General features: G+C 27.6%; 2 protein-coding genes across 2 annotated transcripts; one reads left to right on the plus strand and one right to left on the minus strand.

Moving 5' to 3' along the window:
• Positions 1-7,099: 7,099 nt before the first annotated feature.
• Positions 7,100-18,896, plus strand: LOC141527270 (serine protease 33). The gene is made up of 5 exons (XM_074242672.1): positions 7,100-7,245; positions 13,961-14,144; positions 17,719-18,023; positions 18,104-18,255; positions 18,378-18,896. Exons 1-5 carry the CDS (start codon positions 7,179-7,181, stop codon positions 18,540-18,542), a joined length of 873 nt encoding a protein of 290 aa, XP_074098773.1. The 5' UTR covers positions 7,100-7,178; the 3' UTR covers positions 18,543-18,896.
• Positions 18,729-21,091, minus strand: Mrps11 (mitochondrial ribosomal protein S11). Its single transcript, XM_074242684.1, has 5 exons — positions 20,801-21,091; positions 19,942-20,069; positions 19,760-19,860; positions 18,998-19,063; positions 18,729-18,938 (listed from the first exon to the last, which is right to left on the minus strand). Exons 1-5 carry the CDS (start codon positions 21,028-21,030, stop codon positions 18,831-18,833), a joined length of 633 nt encoding a protein of 210 aa, XP_074098785.1. The 5' UTR covers positions 21,031-21,091; the 3' UTR covers positions 18,729-18,830.
• Positions 21,092-26,157: the final 5,066 nt, after the last annotated feature.

Raw genomic sequence — 26,157 nt, forward strand, 5'->3', positions numbered from 1 at the left:
AAATATATTCGTCAGGAAAAAAAGCTTTGAAAATCCTTTTTATCCTAGTCAGATACGCGGAAAAGCCCAAAAGAAATGAAAGGTAGATAAAATGAGAGAAGTTTCATTTCCCCAGTGAATCGAACCACCGCGATTATTTAAATCCCCTGCACGCCACACAAGTCGATCCTTTCCTCTCCTTCTACCCCGACTTTCTTCCATTTTTATCACAAGGATTCTACATAATAACTAACTCTCATTCCTTGCTTACTTCTAACGTAATGAATTCGTCAAAAGTTGGGCTTAATTTGAGTTAGGATAACACCATGGTGCTCTTTCTCTCCAGGAATTTTCTCAACTCGTAGCTCTCAGCTCTCTCGACGTGCTGCAGTCTCAACGATTACAAGTTAAAGAGAAGAAGAGGTAAAAGGAAATGTCTGTGTACTATGTGGCATTTATAGAGCTAGCTACAATCCACTATGTGTGTACTGTGCTGGCGCTAGGGGTCTTGAAGTCTTGGATGATGGTGGGAAAATTGTAGAGGCAGTGATATAAGCGTTAAAACTTAAAACTTTACCAATTTAACTGCGAACCGAATAGAATGTTACTCCGACAAGAGCAAACAACTTCCCGAGATACGTACGCTCGTGGGTAAGTGGTCGTAAGTTTACCAAGCCTCGATGTCAGTCAGAAAGGATTAAAAAGATAAAAAAACTTCATTTAAATAAATTATACTTAGATATATATATTAGGGTCTATCAAAGAAGTCAACTATTTTTTTTTTAACCTAAATGTATTAAAAATATTGTTGAAAATGACGAAAAAATAAGATATTTCGAAATTTAATTTTTAATATTAATATAAGTTAATGCTGCATTGGAAGACACAGTGACATTCTAGTAGGAAAAGTCAGAACTGCTTCTTAGGACCTTAAAACGTAGAGATCTGGTAAAAATTCGTAATTTCCCGATTTTTTGAAAATCACTGATTTTCATAGCGGAAAATTAAAAAAAGGTCGTCAAAAGTTATTTCAAATCTAAGTTGAACATACAAAAAATTTTTAGAATTTTTTATTGCAAAGATTTGCTCTCAGTTATTTGTTTTGAAGTTTTGTTGGAATGCTGAGAATATCTTGATAATAATATAAGAGTATTTTTCCGAACAAACCTTGCTTTAGATACTGTTTATTGCTAAAAAAATTTCATAAAATTATTTACCTCTTAGAGCTTAAAATAAAGTTTTTTGAACTTTTTTAGTTCACCAAGCGCATAGTTGTAGATTTATACATTGTTTAATCTGGCTCACAACATTCGATGTTATTTTGGAGGCCTAAAAAAATCTCACTAAGTCACAAAAATTTTTTAAAAATATATAAAAGTTATATTTTTGTTATAATTTATTTAAGAAACTTTTAAAATTCCAAAAGAGACAGCTTAAAGTCAAATTCATCAATCAGTTTACTATATTTGTCAAAGAAATAAAAAGAACCTTCAAATTTCTTGTTCGAATTCGATCGTGAGTAACTTGACGAAGTAGATATATAAAAAAATTACTATAGATCTTTTCGTAAAGATTATTAATTAATTACGAAATTCCAAAATTTGAAGAAAAAAACAATTTCCCATAATAACTGAATGGGAAATTATAATTTGTAATTCGACCCTACCCAATATTAATATTAAGAATTAGAATTTTTATCGAATCTTCTTTCGGTGATTTCCAAAAATTTCTTCGATATGTTGGAGAAAAAAAATTTTTTTTTTTTTCGATTCTTTCAACACGCTGAAATTTATAGTTTTAATTATTCTTACGCGCCTACAGTAATAAAAAATTTAAAAAACGATATAGTTTGTAGCCAAACATTATTTTTCATCACATTCAACCCCATACATATTTTTAAAATAAAAAGAAAAATAAACCCCGATGGGATCATATACACTGATTGTGAAACAGATTTATGGGGGAACGAGGTAGAATTGCGGATCACCGCTCCAACGAGTAGATATAATGGTTCATATACTTCTCCAAAAGACTTTGATGGATATCTCTCTATCCAGGCATCCATCCGCTACAAAACCTAATCCCAAAGCGGTGCCGTAGGTTTGATTTATTTATATGCTTCTCTCGCTAAGAGGAATCACCATTAAATCGATACTTTGTACTTTATTTTACAATTTTTATTTCTTTTCAACATATATATTTTTTTTTAGATCTCACAGACGATATTTGGCAAAAGCAATTTATTTTTAGCATGACGTAACTTTATACCTGACATTCCAACATCTAACATTGGGATGTGTATCAATACACACAGTCTGACTCAATCTGCAAAATAAATACATATTCACCCACACATGGTGATATACATATCTACATTATACGGTACAAATGGTTATAATTATTGCATTGCGAATCATTGAAAAGCCGACGATGTGAATGTCGTCTGTGCATTTCTCAAGGCCAAACAATTTGTGCCGATTACATGTAAAATATGCACTTATTGTATGCCACGTCCAAGGTGAAATAAAGATAATAAAGTACGTCTTTGTTATTGAAAGTAATTGTGTCATTATTCAATACTATAAAACAGATTATTTTTCACAAATTTAAATAAACCTTACAGATTAAATTAATATTATCGAATCTACTGAATTTCAGTCCTATATTGAAAGAAAATAGCTGAGATTGAAAGGATTTAAATTGAGAAAATACAAAAAAAAAATAACTAAAGAGTATAATCAATTACTGATAATCTCCTTTTTCTTCTGATTAAAGTATAAAAAAGTGAACGTATAGAAAATGAACCTACGGTCGATCGACTATTGAACAAGACCGATTACCCAGGACGTTTTTTTATTTTTTTTTTTTTTTTTTTTTTTTTTTTTTTTAGGCTAGTGGAACTAGGTCAACGTCGTAACTGTTTTGCAGCTTATCACTTTGACATTCAAATCCCATCATTTTAAATTAAACGATGGACAGTTCATTAATAAAAACTGTTTCTCAACCTTAAAATTACTTATAATTGCACGCTATTCTTATATATTAGCGTTCTTAATAAAAAAAATTCAATTTTTATTAAATTTATTGACACAAATAAATCGCGAAATTTTGTAAACACCAAAATTCAATTCATTTCACAAAAAATTTTCCATTCATAACAATTATGTAGAAACTAATTTATAATTGATTGATAGTTTGCTAAAACCCTCGAGTAATAAATTTTGAAATAATATAGTTGAATAACATTTATATAGCGCCTATTTTGATAAGTGCAAGTTCCATATATACAAGATACTAAAGTCGTTGGTAACGAACTGAAATTGAATTTTATGAAAGTATTATAGAAGTAGCTTTATGTTTTTTTTAAGTTGACTTTTTTTGTTAGTTAATAGTTTTCAAGAACTTTTCATTGATATCATTCAACGTTAATGGAAAAAAAAATAAAGAGCAAATGAAAACCCTAGTGCTTCTTCAAGTTTTACAATTTAATCTCGGTAAGTCGCCTCTCTCCGTACCGATGAACACACATTATTCTATAATTTAATCAAGTTTTTTCAAGAAACTGTAGCATAAGATCAAAGGCTTAAGAATATGACGAAATACTGGATATTCATTCTACTGAATGATATTTTTTTTTTGTTTTTTCTACCAACGAGTCAGATTAATTAGGAATAAATATTTTTGCTGAATCTAAACGTTAATTAGCCTGTTGATCTGTCAAAATTTGAAAAAATTGCGACTAAAAAATCGAAATTATTGAGATGAAAAAATTTTTTCAAGATTTAGATTGAACGTCAATGGAAAGTTTGTGGGAATCTGAAAATTGCAACAATACTTTCAGATCAACAGTTGGAATTTACAAAATATCGTACGGACAGAAAAAATCACTATATTGAAAAAGAATGGTTAATAAGAGAAATATTGAATCCAGATTTTCACAATATTATACGAAACTCATTAGTTAATAGCTCTAAATAGTTGCTACCGCTATTGCATATTAAGTTGGGTCTTATAAAACAATTCATTAGAGCTCTTGACAAAGATGGTGATTGTTTTCAGTACTTAAAAAAAAAGTTTCGAACGACAAGTGACGCAAAGTTAAAAGAGGGTGGCTATTAACAATGAAAATTTTTTATTTTCAAGCTATAGCTCCTATCGACTCCAAATTTGGTAGAAATCTTCAATAAATTATGTAAAAATAATTTATGAAAGTATTTTACGATATCTTATACCACAGGGGGTTGCAGGGGTGGGTATTAACAATGAAAACTTGTAATTTTCAAACTATAGCTTCTACAGACTCTAAATTTTAAAATTATATTGGTTGTACGTTTATTAGTAATTTCTTTACAATGAAATTTATTTACTTGAATATGTGATTGGTCCTAAGGTAGTTTTACACGCGAACACTACCTATTTATTTATCGTTTTATTATTTTTTTTCAATAATTAAATTTAAAAATAAAAAAATCGATTTACGAAGGACTATCCTTCACATAATCCTTTTAAGTTTCATGATTTTTTCGATACCAAGAATGATACCTACTTATCCTTTTTATCCTTTCTTCCCCCTTCCCCAAAATTTGTCGATAATCGATAAATCTAGCTATAAAATATGTAAAAAGTAAATTATGATTTGACATTATGAGAGTTAAAGAAAAAACTATTAAAAAAAAAAAAAAAAAAATAGCAAGATACAAAATTAGTTTTCGTAAATGAATGTAATAAAAATTGATACTCATGCTGCATTTTTATTTTGTGTACCATATTACTAGTTAGTAAAATAGACAAGCTGCATCAAATTTTCATTTATTTTAGATAAAATTATCCATTAACTGTCTTAAATGATCAAAAATTGAACAATTAATCCTACAAAAATTTTTACAATCCAGATATAAAAGTGTATAACAAAAAGAAGAGACTCACAAATGATGAATAATAACAGTATATTACAATAAGTTTCGTGAACGTAACATTAATTATGTAATAACGATAATGATTCCCTCAGTTTGATAGTGCTGTCAGTTCTCGAATTATACCAAAATGTTGAATGTATGTGGAGTGAGCCTTCAATTCCACGCTTTTGAAGCTTATTAATTATGAACAATGACAAATAAGCTTATGAGATATACATTTTACAACTTGATCGTATTAATAATAATATCTACTTGAACTTTAGGAAATTATATAGGCTTTTTTTGTTTTAATACTTGCATAGAAAATTAAAAATGGAAATTATGATCAGAAATCGAATAACAAATTTCGCACACTAAATTTTTTAAACTAAAAAAAAAAAGTAATAATTTTAAAAATAAAAATTAATACAAAATTGGTCTATCAATACTAAAGCTTAACTCCATTTAAAATGTGATATTTTTCCTTTCTTTTTATTTACGGCTGGGTTTTTAAAATTAGTTAATTTGTTCAAGAGCTATAAAACAACTCCACACATTTGTACTCACCTGGTAAAAAATTCTCACCCTGTTATATTCACTCGGAAATTTTTTATTGACAAAGTTGGTGAGCATATTTTCGAGTTGTTTTTTTTTATTAGTTAGCAAAATAATATTTTAGATATTTGCCACAATTTTTCCGACGAAAGAACTCATTTATAAAAACTATCATCTCAAAAAAAAAAATGCAGAAATAAAGTTCGCTCGAGTACTTTGTGCTAACTTAAAAATTAAGATGTTGGAGTAATAAGATTTAATATAATTTAGAACACTATTTATAAATTATTTCGACGATAAGTCAAGGTTCTAATTTAATTTGTTCAGTAATTAACCAAGAAAATTGGAGAAAAGTATTTTTTTGAAAAAAGATACTCTATCAACAAAAATATAACAATAATATTACCTTATTGAACTATTTTAAATAATATCACAAGAAATAGTTCATAAATTTTATAATGAAACAGAGAAATAAATTTTTCCATCATCATCGATCGTTAAAATTATAATTAAAAAAAATTAGAAAAGCTCTGTTAGAAAATTTAATGCCCTTTAATTTGATGGAGTCAAAGCCTGCAGAATGATTTGCAGCGGAGGTATCGTCAATCAAAGCAAAAAAGTTCTTACACGCTGTACACACTTGTGCAGAAACGTACACACACACGAATTTTTTTATCACTGTGATTGCAATTTTTCGCAATGTTTCGCCTTTTTTTGCATTTTACTCAAATCTGAAGGGTGACCGGGCCAAACGGACTTTAAATTCGGATTCAGGGGGTCGAAATACGTGTCCGTGAGTTCGGTCCGAATACGGACCGAAGTGAGTTCGGTCAAAAGTACAATCAACTTTTTTTTTTGTATGCCGGTGTTTTCAAAGCGGGAAGTTATGAAAGAGACCATTCGGCAGCAGAAGTGAGTACCATGAGAACTAATGCAATAGTTAGATTTCTATAAAATATACTACTACACTAGAAAAATGATTGAAAATATGCTTCTTTTCTCAGATTAAACCCATGTAACCCCTTAAGAAGAAAAAAGAATTTATGATTTTAAATATAAATTTTTATCGAATAAAACTTGAAGCAATTTGATCTTTACTACAATCAATTTGCGTTTTGTTTGAGGGATTTCAACTGACCGTGGTAAAAATTCACCGTGAAACCCGCATGACCTAAAATCATTAACTCAGAATACGGAAATGATGAGACATGTGACGATTTTATCACCATAATTATTCTTTAATTGTTGTTGAAGATAACGATAAAAAATATATAACTATAGATTGATATTGGCTTTTATTTCAAAAATAGTTACATTAAAAATTCTCTCAACGCATTTAATATATTTTAAATTTTTTTTACATCAGTATAATATAAAAAAGACCTTGAGGTCTATGAACGTGAAAACTAATTTTTTAGAATTAAATTAAAGCCAGTACATTGGCCTGTGTGGGTATTATACTCACGACATTGTCAAGGTAATTGTGATAATTACATGCGAAACTTTAGTTTTTTACAAAATATACGCACTTATCATTCATCTAAAGCCCTGATGACAAGAGTTATATTATAAATACAAATACAATGAGTCAACTAATTCAAGAGCATCTCCGCCCCTCTTTTGTTCATAATTTGAAAATATAAGTGGGAGAGAATAATGTTTGCGATTTATAAAGAACCCGTCAATGTTAAGAAACTGTGATAACTTTTCTGTCAACCGACAAGTGCCTAGGATCCAGCCAAGGGAACAATGGCTTGCGTGATTTTTGTTTTTATCGGAGTTTTAACACCTATTTTCGCAGTAGAATATAATAACTGTAAGTATACTTATTATAAAATTTTTTTCATATACCTTGAACAAAATTTTTTATTTCCATATTAAGCCGTCAGCACTCGCTGTTTTTAAGTCTTTCACTTGCACTGTAGCGATGTCCTGTAAGCTTAATGTTGTTGGGTGAGAAAAATTCTCATAGCGCAAGTGTTGAAGGGTTAACAGTTTAATACGTTATCATGAAAAAAAATTGCACGTCACTAGCGAGTACGCTATAGTGAATGCTTTACCATCGAAGCATATTTATTCTGCAATTTAAACGAGTACCCTTATAAGAAATTTAACTTGTTTTATCAACAATTTTGAAAAAAAAAAAAAAAAAAGTAATTGAAATTGATTTAAAACCATTAGTTGAAAATTAAACTTTATTATTATGATCCATATATTAAAAAAATTTTTCTGTGTATAGATTTTTTTAGTTAAATTTAGTTACATTGGAAAGATCGTGAACTGAATTTTGCTTATTTTTTTGATTATTCATTTATCGTATTTTGTACTTATGAATGTACTTACACGTTAAATATTAATATACTAGAATTCAAATTTGCGCGCGCATGCGCGCGCCTGATTTTCGGGTTTGAATATATTTTCATGCTTATGATATATTTGACCAATCACGTTACGAATAGTTTGCTTACATGATATATTTTCATATTTTTCATCATCTAAATTATAAAAGTGGATAAAAGTGGATATGATTAAGAGAATAAAGAAAAATTTGTAATAAGAAAAATATCTTTATTGTAACAAATGTAAAATGCGTCTCTATAGTAAAATTTGATAACACCAGGTAAAAGGTGTCTTTTCACGGTTTAATGTTGTTTCAACTATGGTAAATTTAACATCTAAATAACTAAGAGTGTAAGAGAAATTTTGTAACGGACATACTTATATTTTAAAAGAAATTTTTACGATTGATTTTGTATCATAAAGAAGGTCTCAATCTGAATTTATGCCTCCTTCTATCTTTATACATTTTTTATTGATGGTCAATTTTTTTTGCAAAAAAACTGGAAAAATTGAATTCATACTTTTGTTAACACCAAAAAAATACCAAATCTAAACTTTGTTCTGGCAGTTATTTTTATTTTAAATTTCTTGCTGACTCATACGTCATTTCTTTTTGATTATTTGTCATTAGCTGATTACTTTTTCTCAAATTCTGTTTACACTGTTATATTAATCTCATTTTTAATTTAATGTTGTTTAATATGTCTATGAGACCTGTTTATACTCTTACATGTACTTTATATTACTCTTTTTTGTATTTTTGCCATTTAGCTGTTGTCTTGGCATTTAAATCAAATAAATAAGTAAATAAATAAATAAAGTGCTTCAGTAGAAAGCGAAATTCTTGAATCAAAAATGAAAAAAGACTATTTGTTTTAAAATAAAAACTTAATTTTGCAGAAAATGTTTTTTTGGATGAAGTTGTTTTTTTTTGTGTGTATAAAAGGCGGAATATAATAATCTCGACACGCTATGAAAATTTTTAAATTGTCTTATTACATCGCACAGTGAATATTATAATCACAAAAACATTTAATTATGACAATTAGTGAAACATTTAAAATTATAATTAAGTAAAAAGAAATATTTCACATGACAATAATAACTCTGAATATTAATTTCATAGGGATGTAGAAACAATTGTTTAAATAGTTGTATAGAAATTTTAGACAATGGTTCTTTAAAATTCACTAAAATAGAATTTAATAACATAATTAATTGATTCGCTGGTATATAAAGTGAACAACAGAATCAATAGCAGCATATGAAAATTTTCTATGAAGCTGCTCGAATTTTGCCAGTGACTGTATTATGAGTTGTATTCGAGTCTAACACTTCTTCCGAATTGAATCATTGACGAACATGAAAAACATATATGAAAATACTATTAAAGATGAACTAAATATGTTTTAACCTCAACAGTAGCTACAAAAGATCCAGGAGTAGATGAGGTAGCGACCACAATTTTGATGGTGAATAATAAAAAATTTTATTTCAATCGTAAAAATGATATTTTAAATCATAATACAAATATTTATTCCCATAATATAAACATAATATTTATAGTATCCATTTATATATTGATTCAACGATCAGTTTTTACTGTAATGTATACTTTGCAAACAAAAATTATTCGCAATAAATTTCTTGGCGTAAAGTTTTACAAGTATTTTATCTCCAGTTATTAAATAATATAAACTTTTATAAATGCAAATAAGTTATTTACTGATGAAGATAGAAAATTTGTGGATACGCCAGTACAACGACCATCCGTCTATGACAGAATTTACAATTCAAACTAACCGCATGCATTGGCTATAATTTTATTTAACTCTGACAGCGTCAGCGGAAAATGCAGTACACTAGTATTCGGTATGTATGGCAGGTCGATGGGTGTCTCTCGAGCGATAAATACAATTATTGTGGGGTGCCAATCGCCAAGTGCATCAGTAGTCTGTTGTGTATGTAAAACACATCGAGCGGATTAAAAAAAAAAAAAAACATATCACTTCCGCTTTCTGACACTTGGATATACTACATCTAACTGTCAATTGTTCTCATATAATAAAAAATCAATCAATTATTCTTGAATTACGTTAATAAGTTCATGCTGTTTTATTTGAAAAACTAAATATCAAAAGCTGCTAAATAATTCTCACAAGGTGCAAGCCGTTGAATTTATTAATTTATTAAGGCACAGCACTTACGATACCACTGAGCCAAAAATATCTGCTCCGTATCACCCTGATAAAAAATCAAAATCACCTTTTTTTGCATTAGACATAAAATAAGTTATTTTTGCAACTGTTTTTAAAAGTGAAAAAATAATTGCCATATTGTAAAATTTAAACATCATTTCATTAAATGTTTTTTTATGAACTGTAAAATATTTTTCGAGCATTTTTTAACGCGACATCGAAAATGCTACATTTTTCATATTTTTTCTATTGTTCCAAAACATTAATGAAAAACTTTATTTCATTTCAAGACAAAAAAATAATTAATTCAAGAAATTACAAGAAAGTACATTAATAAATAAGTATATTAATTAAAAAGAAATATGAATAATTTTTTATTTTATTATAATGATTAACTAAAATTCAAATTTACGCGCGCATGAATTTAGGATTTGCATATATTTTTATGCTTTGATATATTTGACCAATCACGTTACGAATAGTTTGCTAACATGATATATTTTCATATTTTTCATCTAAATTATAAGAGTTGATTAATTTTTAAGTTCGAACAATAAGTTCAATACAATAATAAATAATCTAGAGCAATAACTAAAATTAATAAAATCATAAGTAATAAATTTTGCATTATTCATCGTCAAATAAAAGATTCCTACCGAATTTTAAGTCTGTATTAGAAGTTGCAGTGTGGAAATGGAAATTTAACATTCTAACACCCACCCCCGCAATCCTTATTGAGGGTAGGCTGTTGTAAAATCCGCTCTTAGATTATTTCCGCATTACATATAGAAGACTCCACCTAAATTTGCCGTCTGTAAGATCTACAATTTGAAAGTTAAAAATTTTCATTGTTAATATCCACCCCCGCAACCCCCTGTGGAGCGAGCTATCGTAAAATTCGTTCATAGATTATTTATTTATTTCTTACGGAAGATTTCTAACAAATTTGGGAGCTATAGGATATATAGTTTACAAACGGGAATTATTCATTGTTAACGCCCCCGCAGTCCCCTTTGAGGGAGGATTTTTTCAAAAATTTTTTTACATACAAAACTTCTCCTAAAAATTCTGAAAACAACAAAAAAAATTTAGCTCAATCGGTCCAGCCGTTCTCAAGTGATACGCGGACATACATGCGGCATTTTATTTTTATTTATATAGATTAATAATTAATTGTTCAAATTTTTTTTCAAATTTTAACCAAATTAATCAACAACTTTTTCCTTCACAGCACAAGCAATTCTTGAAAATACACCTTCGAAATAATCACGTTTAAAGTTACACTACAGTACGGCACTCTGAAATATCTACAATAATTCCTGAAATATTTTATGTTTAAATATTTTCTTTGGCCCAAAATCCTCTCAGTATGTTATTTTTTTTAATATAAAATAAAAATCAATCTTCTGAAAATTTCAAAAAGATTTTCTTTCGCAAGTTTCTGAATAAAAACTTACTTGCAATTTTAAAAATGTCGTTCAGATTAAGATAAAAAAATTAATTTTTTACGGAAAATTGCTTTGTTCATAATACCTAGTAAGAATTTTTGAATAATTGATTAAACGTTTAGCTATTTCCACAGAATTTTATTTTACAATTTCTAGAAAATTTTTTTTTGCGATTTATAAAACCTTAAAAATAACGCTGAAATTTATGAAAAAGATTCAAAGATGATTCTAAAATGTTCTGAGGCAGAAAAATAATTAAGAAAATTAACGAAATTTCCTAAAAAAAGAAAACAGAATAAACGCAAATCACAGCCTGCGGTTCTTTTTCATATCAAAAAACGTTACCTATAAATATTCTATTTAAAAAATTTCTTTGAAAAACATCACAGCACGTAAAGTTATAAAAATTGGATTAAAGAGTCTATGAAGTTACTGTAAAAACCAGAAAATGTTTTTAGTTTTCAACGAAATTGGAATGTTACTTTTTCATATAAATTCAGTTTTCTATGCATTAATCAAAATTTAGCCACAATGTCTGTTTTGTTATTTTATATAATGAAAAAAAAAAAAAAAAAATTCATGGTCAGATCAAAAATTTCTCATTTGAATACAGTCGATAAATAGGTCAGAAAATATTTCGTATTGTAAAGTTAAATGTTATTGATGAAATTTGAATATAATTTCTGTTAATATTTATTTTACTTTCGAGTGTACCTGATTGTTAAATAACTGTATTGCTCAGAATATTATTTTTTATTGAAATTATTAATTAAATTTATTTATAAGCAGCAAATAAAATTAATTTTGGTAGAACTTTATTTGAGAGATAAATATGCAACATAATTTACAACTATAAATGAAATGAAATAAAATAATTATAGATAATTAATGGGAATATTACCCTTTGTTCGTATAAGCTTGTCATTTAGTGATCAAGACTATTTAATTGCATTGAAATAATAACAAACAACAATATTGCTGTAGGTCAAAGAGTAGATTCATGCGCTCTGGAGAGAATATTTTTCAAAGGTTTAGATAACGCTAGTGCGTTTCCGATTCATGCCCGGCAAAGCTTCGGCGTATTATCATGACCATGTTCCGCCTGGCTTTGACATATCTATTACGCGTTTCCGAATAGCGGCGACTTCGAATTCTATGGACAAACGGATCCACCGGGACGGGGTGAAACGCGGCTTTCCAATTAATCAGTCGAGGCGTGAAACGAGACGGTAGAGAGAGGGGAAACGCCAGACCTCGAAATTGTGGTGACAGATCCGTCGTATCTGTTCGCTTTAATGCGAGAATTTCATTTGCAAGACAGATTTGATCAAACAATTAATTATCTACCTTCAAATCTCAGGTTTTACCATCTTCAATTGTCATTCAATGTTAAGTACAATTGATCATCAAATTTTATTTTTTCAAAAATCCTACTTTTAATCGATAATATATTTTTTTTCTTAAGAATTTCAAATTTTATCAACTAATCAAATCCCTGTTGTCGAATATTCTTTCTTAACTAACGTGGAAGTACGAGTTATTAATATAATATTCACGACAAGCTATCAACAGACAAAGTCTTCTGGTTTTAGAAATTTATCTCAGTAAAGTTATCATTGATGTATAAATTTAGAAGCCATAAGAATACAAAAGCTTCAACGATTTCAAATAATTTGAAAAATCAAACTATTTCCCAACGATTTTCGTTGAATTTCAAGCTTTCAAAGTGAAAAAAGTACGGGAATTTATACATGAAATTAAGGCCACAGTACAAATTGATGTTTCTTTAAAATAACTCCGAAAACAGAACCTGAAATTTTAACATGGTAATAATTAACACGATAAACTCGGGCTGTTGTATCTCTTTTTAGACACAGAAAATAAATTGTTGGAAATCTCCATTAAAATCACCCTACCATATTCCATTTTGTAGTAAATGGAACTACAGCCACTATTGCTCTTACTTCAATTTATTTTCCGCGGAAGAAACCACAAACTTATTGTTTGCATGTTTGATATCATTTAAAGATATTTAATTTAAAGTCTAATTGAGAAAAGTATATATATATATATATATATATATATATATATATATATATATATATATATATATATATATATATATATATTCCATGTCAAATTGACCAATAGTTGGAATCGACTCCTTTCAATTTAAACAAAATTCGGTCAAAAGTTTTCTTCTATCATAAAACAAAGAATTGCTGAAAGAAAAAAAATTTTTTTATTATTAAAAATTAAAAATTTTACTAAAGTTAACGACTTCAAAATCTACTTCAAGGTTTTGACGTTTTGATGTTTCAAAGTTTTGTAATAGAAGAAAAATAAAATAATTTCGCAATTTTATATAAAAGATAAAAACTCCTGCTAATTATAATTTAAAATTACATAATTTCACAAAATTTTTAAACTTTAGCTCTCTTTAATCAATGTAGTTATCCAATCAATGTAATAAAATTATACAGCCTGATTTTCCATCATGTGAATTATTTTTTTATAATCATACATTATTTATAATAACATGTAGTGGCTGACGTACCATGTGGAGTAGCATCGCCAATTTCACGCATGCCGAAAGTCGTGGGAGGTGAGAATGCACTGCCACGTGAATTTCCTTGGCTGGTGAGCATTACAAGAAAAGGAGGGCACTACTGTGGAGGATCTATCATAAATTCAAAGTTTATTCTTACAGCTGCTCATTGTTTATGCTCGTAAGTTAATTTATTGTTGATAAAAAAATTTTTAAAAAATAAAAATAAGCAAATTTAGCTTAATAATGAAAAGCTAGCAACCTGCAGTCACTATATGTGATATTTTGATATTTATAATCACACCATACATTGTTTAGAATACATATTTTTAATTAATTAATTTTTATCTTGAATTGATAACTATATTAATATTATTTATATATTAAATAGTTTGTTGAAGGTTTTAATATTTTCATTATTATTTAACTCAATTATATTACCTATTATCGTAAATAATTTAACAATGTACACGCTGAAAATTTTATAGTGATGATTAGCATAATTGATTTTTAGTGATTACGATTCTCGATAATAATTTAAATATTATTTCACTTTCATGTTATTGGTTAAAATCTTGCAATTGTAACTATGACAATCGCGATAGTAATGATTGATATCATCATATTAATTACTAGCTGTTACCTGCCCGCTTCGCTGGGCATTTTATAGAATTGCATTTTTAGATCTAAACTTGAAATTTAATTAGAGCATTGATTTGACTTTCACAAATTCCAAATTTCATCGAATTAGCATATACCTTTTATCCATGAAATTATTCCAGCTAATATTCATTGTAACTTTCAATGTGCAATCATTATAATGTTTACGTGGCTTTCTTTAAAAATAAACTAGGCATAAAAAATTATTTACAAAAATCTCATTTATAATTTGTCAGAGCTTCTAAAGATGAAATTTAAAAATAAAATTTTTTTGTTAAAAAAAAGGTGAAAATTATCAGATGTCTCTCAATTTCAGTATCATCAAAATTTGAATTATTTGTATTGAACGGTAGAGACAAAGAGAAGATGTGGGAATTTAATCGGAAAATTAGTTTGCATGGAAGCTATGTGAGGAAAGGGAAGTTAAACAATTAAAAGTCTAGAGATAAACGCACACAACCAAAGGTCAACTTTCAACCCCCTACTGTGTTGTAGGTAACGAGCTAAAGCGCGAATTCGACTCCCGCTATGGCTCTGCGAACCATGATTGCGTGTAGATTACAGACCACTCGGTAGTTGTACCCACGACCGCGGTAAAACGTGATATAACATCAAAAGGTCATCCAAATTCCAATTCCTCCCTCTTTCTTTCTGTCTGTCTCTCTTCTATCTAGTTTACTCACTTTCCCGGATAACTTTAACAGTCTTTTTTATTTTGTTTCTTATACTTTTTCTCAACTTATATCTCGATCCAACTATTAATTTGTTTTTGTTCTCTTCCGGATCAACGATAACTTGACAGTTTTATCCAGTTTTAACGTCTGACAACGAGTTTTTACGATGCCTATAGGAATATGACTTTGTTGACTGGTTTCATCTTTTTGACACGTCTAGATAAATCTATTTTTCAACTTGATTTAGATATTTTATTTGTAATTTTTTATAATTAATTTGTAAACATAACATTGGTTTTTAATTACCGGCTAACGAGTTGAAACAAACGCTATTTGGCTACCGTAAAACGGAGAGTTAATTTTACATAACATTATTTTTTTTTTGTCTTGTTTATATCTACGCAATGTTTTTATCGAAATGACTAAAAACGTTAGCAAATTAATAAAATCAATTAAAATTTTATTTTTCTTTTCTATTTAATGATTTAATATTTACATATGAGTTAAATTAAAATAAGCCTTAATTTTTCTTACATATCTTTTGAAAATTATGATTTTATTGTTTACAAATTATTTTTGAATTAAATTCAAAATAAAATAAACCGTGAATGTTTCTAAAAACTTTATATTACTTCGTGCTGTATCAGTATTTACAAGTTAGTTAAAACAATCACAATTTATATTTATTAGTAGAAAAATAATTAATTTTTTCAACTAACTTCCAGTTGCACAGATCCCTTTAGACCTCTTCTAATAGGATTTCTATAAAACTAATGAGAGAAATATTTAAAATAAAATAAAAAAATTGAATTTAAGCACGACTCTCTGATAAATGTATTATTATATCTTTTTATTCAGAATTCAATTTACAAAAACACTTTTGACACATGTAAAATGATATCACGAAATAAAATATTTCTACTTCATTTGAATGATTGAATCACTTTGAATAAAATTGTTTTTAATGTTGTTGAAAGTTATTTGATCACAATATGCAACTCTCGATGAAAAGTAAAAATAATTTTGATCACATTTCATATTATTAAATAAAAATTGCACACTACATGTAAAGTAAAATTTTGAGAGAATAAAAACAATGAAAAGGTCGAACTTTTTAGAAATGGTGACTTTACTTTTTAAACGTTAATGACTTTATAATAATCCAATTGATTCATTTTTTAAAATTTTGTTTTTGAAACTACATTAAAAGATGAAAAAATTGATACCCAATTTTTTTATGAATATCATTTTGTGTTACTAATAATTGAATTATTCTTAATTGAAAATTTTTTTCAAAAAAATTTACAAAAAACATCAATAAACGAATCATTCTCATATAAATATAAATATATATATAGACTAGCTGTTACCCACCCGCTTCGCTGGGCATTTTATAGAATTGTATTTTTGGATCTAAACTTGAAATTTAATTACAGTATTGTTTTGACTTTCACAAATTCCAAATTTCATCGAATTAGCATATACTTTTTATCCATATAATTATTCCAGCTAATATTCATTGTAATTTATAATGTGCAATCATTATAATGTCTGCGTGGCTTTTTTTCAAGAATGAATAATAATTGACACGAAGAAAAAAATTTGAAATGAGAATTTGAAGTCTATAGGAGCTATAGCTTGGAAATTAAAAATTTTCAATGTTAACAGCCACCTTCGCAAACCCCTGTGAGATGAGCTATCGTAAAAATTGCCGATAGAATTTTTCTACATCTCTTACAGAAGATTCCTACCAAATTTGGAGTCGACAGGAGCTATAGTTTAAAAATGGGAATTTTTCATTATTAACTCCCCCGCAATCCTCTTTGGGGTAGAATATTGTAAAATTCGTTCATAAATTATTTTTTCATCACTTACAGAAAATTCCTACAAAATTTGGAGTCTGTAGGAGTTATAGCTTGATAATTAAAAATTTTGATTGTTAATACTCACCCCCGCAACCCTCTGTGAGGTGAGATATCGTAAAATTCGTTTATAGATTATTTCTACATCTCTTACAGAAGATTCCTACCAAATTTGGAGTCGATATGAGCTATAGTTTAAAAACGGGAATTTTTCATTGTTAACGCCCCCGCAACCCCCCTTGTGGGTGGAATTTTGTAAAATCTGTTCTTAGCTGACCTCAACTCGGTGAAAGGAATATTCCTGCCAAATTTCAAGTCTCTAGGTCTTACAGTTCCAGAGATATCGTGATGAGTGACTATATCTATAAAAAGGCTATATAATTCTAAACCAATGGCATTTTTAAAACTTATTTGACTAAATAAGATATAATATGGCAAAATTTAAAAAAAATTTCCCCATCAAATGAATGCAATAAATAGATTTCTACAAAATGCTCTTAAAAATGAACTGAATGAATCAACAAATTATTTATTAAATTTTAACAATTTTATATTTCAGTGGCATTGACTCTATTCCTGCGAGGCAATTTCGAGTAACACTGGGAGAGTACAATTTACGAGAACCTGAGATTCCTGCTGCTATAATAGAAAATGTACGAAGAGTAATAGTACATCCAGAACACACGTGTGGGCAATATGTGAATGATATCGCTATTCTTGAATTAGAATCACCAATAACTTGGTCAGCAAGTGTACAACCGGCGTGTTTTCCGACAATTCAAGGAGAACCGGGTTATAGATTGTATGAAAATGAACCAGCTATTGCTGCTGGATGGGGATGGCTCGGTGAAGATCGATCAAAATGTAAATATACTATTTTTATCTCAATTTAATCATCTTACACAATAAAGACCAGATGATAATAGTAATTTATTTCATTCAAGATAAACGAACAGATGTCTTACAAAAAGTCGCAGTCAACGTTGTAAATAATGAAATCTGCAAAGAATGGTACAAAGTAGAGGGAAAAAAAACACGAGTAGAACCTCAACAAATGTGTGCAGGATATGAGTCGGGTGGTCGAGACGCTTGTTGGGTAAGTAATTTAATTGAAAATTTTAAAAAAAGATATAGTACAGAAGAATGTATTTTTTCAACCAGAATATTCATCAAATAAATTTAAAATTTATCTCTATATTTAGTCGGCTTTTGTTTTAGGCTGACAGCGGTGGACCTTTAATGGTCAAAAATTTTTTAAAAAAAGAAGGAACTATCGTCGTAGGGATTGTTTCGTCAGGTGTTGGTTGTGCTCGACCGCGGCTTCCAGGCATATATACTCGAATATCTGAATATATGCCTTGGATTATTCGAGAAACAAATTAAAAATTAAACATTGTATTTTAATTTAAACCTTGTTCAACCCGATATTTTAATTTCACCAAAGAATATGTAATCTAGTCATCAATTGTTAAGTTTTTTAATGAAAATAAAAAATTTAAAAAAATCGAAATTATTTCGAACTGAGTAAATTAAATGCAAGCTCCTATTAAACATTAAAAAAAAAAACTCTTTGACAAACCTAGGACTAGCAAATTTATTTGAAAAAATGATTTTGTAATTGAGTAATAGATAAAATTTTATTAACATTTGATTTCAATATAAAGAGAGTTTCTACAGTCGCTTTGCTTTTCTAGGCCTCAAAGGACACCAAGAAACCCGAGTGTTATCAGTAATTGACACTATGTCCATCCCACCCATTTGAAGTCCTTTGATAGCAGACTGTAATGTGAGAATATTAAAAATATGTTATCTATTTTAGATATTCAAGAAAAACTTACCATTCGACCTGGTCCTAAACCCCTTACACGCACTCTAATCGTTTTATATCCTTGATCTAAAGCTTTCTGTAAATAAAATTATTTATTTACATTAATTATAATTAAATAAAATATCAATACATCGTCATTCATTGTTTTTTTTTTTTTTGACAATATTAAAATTATTTTAGTACTGTCAAAATATAATTTCATCCTTTGTAAAAAAGAATATTTATATATTTATAATAATTATAAGGGTAAAGCCAGAGCCAAACCCTTGCAATTACCAAAGATTAATAAAAATATTTCACATAAAAACTCTAAATATATAGCAATTAAGTATTTTAATAAGCTACCGCAGGCATTAAAGACTTTAAGTATTTAAGTGGATAGCATCAATTGATCTCTAAATCATATATACATGTAAAAATAAATAAATAAATAAATAAAATAAAAATAATTAGAAATAATTCGACTTAAAAAAATGAGTATGATTATATCAGATGTTCCAAAATTTTTTTAAATATATAAATTGTATACATATTGTAATAAAAAATTTTTGATATTCTTTCTACACAGTTTTTTAGATCTTTTATCAATGATTTTTAAATAACTTTTAAAAAAAAAATTTTTTTCTATTTGTTATTTACTAATAATTACACTTATTCAAATAGATCTCCTAAATTATCCACAGATACAGAAAAATGATTTAGTATTCACGTACGTGAAAAAAAATTATTATCTTTATCATAACTTTATTAAAAAAAATAATAAATTACTTACAGTACTTAATGAAATAGCGGTAGCCTGCGCAGCAATATTAGTTGCTTTTCGAGCATGTTTAAAACCTTCAGTCCCGCAACTTTTAAACAGCTTTAGTGAACCTGTTAAGTTTAAATGTTACTTATACATCCTCTGAATAAATAAATAATCTTTTAATCATTAATAAAGATAATTAAACGCACCCTTATAATCTGTTAAGCACATCATAGTGTTGTTTGGAGAGCACTTGATGTTAACAATAGGAATCTCCTTATAAGGTATGCCATTGAAAAGTGTGTTAGGTGTATTCATATCAGGAAACATTTGCTGCCTATTAAACAATCAAATATTGATAAGTTACTATTACATTAAAAAATTACAGTAGAGTATTGTACAACCTCAAATATTATAATTAATTTTTTAATTATAAATAAAGAGAATGATACTGAAATCAACAGACATCTAACAATTTTTTAAATTTTCACAACAAATCAGTTATAACAAGAAAATATTTTTAAAAATTCGCACTTATAATTTTTATAACTCTCTTCAAGTGGAACTTTTTGTCTTAATTTTTTTCATGATAATTTGAATGAAAATTAACTTAGCTGATAGTTGATAATTTTAAGAATTTTTGTAACAAATAAGTTGTGGCAAAAAAAAATTTATAAAAAAAAATTGACATTTAGAAATTTAAAAAGACTACAAATGCAATTTTTTAAAAATAATTTTTTGGAGCAAATTTATTTGTTAAAAAAAATTGTCAAGTGACAACTAACTTTAATGCCATATAATTTGATTGTTATGAAAATCTAAAAAAATTATGAGAATTAATTTAGCAGATATTTATTAATTTTTTAACAAATAAATTATAGTAAAAATAAATTAGAAAAAAAAAATTGACATTTAGAAATTTAAAAAAATTATAAATGCAATTTTTTAAAAAGGTTTATTTGTTAAATAAAATTAAAAAATGATAAAGTGGCTGCTAACTTTAATGTCATAAAAAATTATAAGATGTCTTTTAATTTCGATGTCATAAAAATAATTAAGTAAACTTACCGCTTAGTTAGATTATCAATACCTATTGTAAATTCTCCCTCACTCCCATCATCTTTTTTCATAACACCTTCTCGTTTTCTCCTTTGATCAATTCCGGATAGAGAAGAGGTTATATGTAACAATCTAGAGCATATTAAATTATTGGAAGGTTGCAAAATACCGGTTAACAATTGCGAGGACTTTTGATCCAAAACAGATACTTTTAATGAACTTAATACTGTTTTCAACATTTTTTAATTATTAAATAATTTGTAAACAATATTACTCTACGGTGTTAAATAGACAACTACCACACAAAACGAAAAAAAAAAAACAGATTAAAAATATAAACAAATGCGCATGCGCTGAAAACTGTATAGGAAATTCTCTTATCAACAAAGTAAACTGTACATACAGATTTCGAAATTTGGCGCGATAGATTTTAAAATTTAAATTTCCCACGAGCGCAAGAGTACTATACATCTCGCGAGGGTACTCAGCTCTCTTCCACAACCACTTTCTTATTTTGCTCGACTATCATTATATAAGATATAAGAAGAAAAATTATGAAAACCGTTGACCCTAAAGGTCATCCCTCCAAAAATATAATTTTCGTGTCACTTTAAACTCTCTGAACTCAAAAGTCTGCTAGAAGTTTAGTAAAACAGTATTTTTTGAATTTTCAAACCGCAATAACTTGAATGAATAAACGGGTTGCAATCAACTAGTCGGACTGAGAACATTCCGAATTAATAAATTACTAGAACTTTGGAAAGTTAATATAAAATGTAATTTAAAATAATTAATTTTGCAAATTTTAAAATTTTGAAAAATATAATGTTGAATAGAGGAAAAAACTAAAGCTATATTAATAGAATATTCAAAAATCACAATCTCAATAAATTAAAAAACATAACAACGAAAATTTTTACGCTAAAATGAATTAATAGACGAACACTCATTCAGTGGAAAAATGTAAATATATAGTTATTTAGATGAGTAATTTTCGGCCGAATTAAATTATTCTCGAAAATAATTTTCTCGAAATTAAATTAATTTTAACTCTTGAGAAATATAAGATTTATGTTTATCTATATTCAAGAGCTCGATGTTTTATAATTTAGATAATTGTTCTTCGGCTGATATTCTATTAATAAACTTTGAATGTAGTGGAATTTTTACTAGCTGATTAATTTTTGGAATTAATCGGTAAAGCCGTTTAAAAGTTATTCTACAAAAACCACAGAAATTAACACTTACATTCTATATTAATTTATATATAACTTAAATGTCAACCGTGAACTTTCCAATAATATGTAAAACAATAATTCAAATTTAAAGACAATTTATTCATAATGTTTATCACCAAAATTAATAAATCAATTAAACAATAATTATACAGATTTATCAGATAATGGTCAATATAATTTGTACAATATTCATTTTCTCATTAATGGATTACAATCATAACTGACTGTGGAATAACTTACAGTCATTAAATAAATTATTAAATTAAATACACAAATAATTTTATATTATTAATATTGAACAATAACTTAAATTTGTTGTATTTATACTCAAAATACTTATGTTTCAATGAATTCTAATTGATTAATTTTAAATGTTAAATCAACATATGTGGATAATGTACTGATAAATATAAAATAGTAATGTGTGATGGACACAAAAATAAACCACTATGATATTAAATAATTAATTATGAAATACATATAACATGCATGTTTAGACTCTTTTTTATATCATATTTAAATAAACTTATCCTGTGCTTTATTTTTAAGTATACTAATGAAAAAAATGGATTTAATATTACTTGATGCGTGTTTATTGATAGTCTGATGATTCTAGAAAGTCTTCAATTTAATCTATTTTATAAGTAAAAATCTTAAAATTACATACTTCTTCAATTAAAATTAATCACGGAATGTTATTAATTGTACTTAAAAAATGTGAACTGTAATTTATAATTCGTGGTTGAGTAAGTTTGGTAAAATAATTTGTACAATTTATTTCTAATTTAGAGCAATCAACAGAAAATATATACAACTATCAAATTTCACACAACCAAAAAGATATTCTAATAATTATTACGAACAAAATCATTTTAATATAATTTGTAATTCTATTAATAATAAATACTATACATTACTTTCTCATTAATTATTAATAATCTATTTTGTTCTATGATTTTTATTTAAATTTTTGATCCATTTCAATATTATATTATGATACAAAGATTTTTAATAATTTTTATTATTTTTTCGTAATTGTGAAAATATTCTATGAGTACTAGATTTTTCAATATCTTTTAAAACGACAAACTATTCTATTTACTTTATTATTAAAAATTTAATAAATTTGATTTCTCTAAGTTATAACAATAGTAACGCTCATACAGTGGATTATTTTTTTTTTCAACAGAAAAGCATTTTCACAATTATTTAAAACTTTAATCGCGTATTTTTATTTCGCATACACTAAAAAACATGAAAATGGAAAAATTTTGTAAAAGTTTGTGGTTTTAATGAGCTTTGGTTATTGCAATGGATTCATCCATATTTTGTAATTAAGTACTAAAATACTCATAAATAAGCCTTCTTTTATTCGTAGTTTGTTTTAGTTGTTATAACTAAAGACTCATAAATAAGATAAAACGACCGGTTTTAGACACGTTAGCCCATTTTCAGACACTTTAATGATTTTGATAAAATAATTTTTTAAGTACAAAAAAATACATCACCACTATTTCTACCATATATTTAAAAATACTGTAATTACACGTCTACCAGTATCAATACATCTTATTAATTAATATGAATTGGTAAATAAATGGTGTCCAAAACCGATGCTTATACCCTAAATTTATCACTCATGAATCATGTAGTCTATCGTTGTAGATTTCGGAAGAATTAAGAACATGTCAACTCAAACTCTCAAAGTATCGTTAATTTGAGATTCATACTTGATGTTATCAGTGAAATGCTTTATAAATAATTATAGGTACGTGATGTTTCGATGAACAAGAATCGAAATATTAATTATTTATACATAACAATTCGATAAAACTATTAATTAAATGTCTTAATTATTAATCGACTTAATACTTATTTCAATAAAAATTATAAAAAAATATTACTTTGCGCATCTATTAATCACAACATTTTATAGATAAAACAGAGACATAAGTCCCATCAGCCGAGATATAGATTTTTATATCAGTTTATAATTTCAACAACTATATTAATGTAATAAGTTTCCGGGATTTTATTATCTGACTGATGAACGCTGTTATAAATAACATTAAAAAATATTGTTTGTCATAACAATAATTAGAAGACAATAATCCAATAGCAACCTTCATTAAACTAAATGTACCTCTTAAATAACATTTACAATTAAACGTAATTATAATGAGCAAATATTTTAATATTTATATTTTCACTTGTAAAATACTTGGTATACAACCAAAAATCTGTTGAATGGTGTTTTTAAATTATAAATTCATCAAAATATCTAATATTTGATAAAAAAAAAAATAATTCGATCGAAAAAACATCAAAATATTTTTTGTAAAAATTTAATTTTGATTTTATCGACAATTGCTATACTTAAGGGGCACACCTAGTGTGAAATTTCGAAAAAGTCGATTTTTTTTTTTTTCATATTTCGGTAGATTACACCTTTAAAAATAACATATTAAAATTTCAAATCGATATATCAAATAGTTTTTGAGTTATAACATTTTAAAGAGCAGCCGCTCGGCAGCTAGAGTGTCATTAGCTGCGAGACGTACCTGAAGTATTGTTCAGAGTCTACTGTCTCTTCTAGCCCCTATAACACGATTCCAGTTTCTATTGTTGGCTCTCAGGTATACAAAAATATATCATTATAATAATTTCTACAAATTTCTAGAAATTTTTCGTTTACTGCCACGTAAATTATTTTCGGAGCCAGACACATTTAGTCTCATTGTGATCGTTGTATCGAGCGCATCATAATTTTACACGTGCTATTTTCTTGAAAATGAGTGATCAATCTTCATATTAAAATAAAAAAGGAATTCACAATGTTCATAAGCATCGATCAATTGCGAAAAAACGCAAGTTTACCGGAAATAGATTTATATTTGAGCAATCTACTGCGAATACCAGTACGTCCGCAGAAAAGTTATTACAAAATAATGACAATAATGTTGTGATTGACCCATCTCATGGATATTGTATTTTGCAATTTTTATCAGTTTTTAGTGCAATTAGTAATTTAGTGGTGTGTAAAACCTGTCAAAAAAAAGTTACTTTCAATCAAGCAAGTTCAAGAGGCCTAGGGTTCAAAATTGCTATTATTTGTGAATGTGGCAATTCGTATATTAATTCTGGACCAATGATTAATAACGCATTTGAAATAAATAAACGTATTGCTGCTGTGATGCGTCTATTGGGCATCGGAATAAATGGGATAAATCTTTTCTGTGGATTAATGGATTTAGCATGCAAATTTTACGACCAAACTTTTGCGGGATATTTTACGAATTTACAGATTGCAGCCGAAACTGTTTGTAAGCTCAGTATGCAGCAAGCTATAAATGAAGAAAAAGAGCTTACATTAAAGAAAGAAAATTCGGAGACAAATTTGACTGTTAGCGGCGATGGTACCTGGAAAAAACGTGGCCATACTTCCCGTTTTGGAGTAGTTACGCTGGCAGGAAAATACAGCAAGAAAATTCTTGATTCATGCGTAAAATCTACATATTGTCAGAGTTGTGTTTTTGGAAGAAAAAAAAAAGATAGCGAACCTGAAGATTATGAGGAATGGCTATCATTACACGATGAAGAATGTGATGCCAATCATAAAGGATCTGCCTCAAAAATGGAAGTGGATAGTGTAAAAGACATGTTTGGTCGTTCCATTAGTAAATATGGTGTAAAATATACCCGCTATATTGGTGATGGTGATAGCGCTACCCACAAAGGACTTATAGATTTGAATCCTTATGATATTCCTGTTGCTAAATTGGAATGCTATCTACATGTGAAAAAAATAATGGGAACACGTTGCCGAAGTGTAAAGAACATTAATAAGAAATTAACAATACTCAAAACAACAATGAAAGCTACAACGGTTTACTTTGGCACTTTTCACCCAAGCATCTTCATAATGGCTTCAAAACTATTGAATTGTCAAATAATTTTGCAACTGCAATATTTAATGACGGTTATTCGTCAATTTTGAAGATATTCAATGTAATGGGAGTGATAGTTGGACCTGCAGCAAGAGATTTTGCGGCTCTTAAGGACGACACGAGAATACGAATCGCTGATTATCGCCAAAGGGCTTCTTCAAAAGAAGGTCGATCATCTCGA

The sequence above is a fragment of the Cotesia typhae genome, unplaced genomic scaffold (assembly GCF_013202065.1).
Source record: "Cotesia typhae breed Kobodo isofemale line unplaced genomic scaffold, CoteBio_Ctyphae contig_4, whole genome shotgun sequence".
Classification (NCBI taxonomy): Eukaryota; Metazoa; Arthropoda; class Insecta; order Hymenoptera; family Braconidae; genus Cotesia; species Cotesia typhae.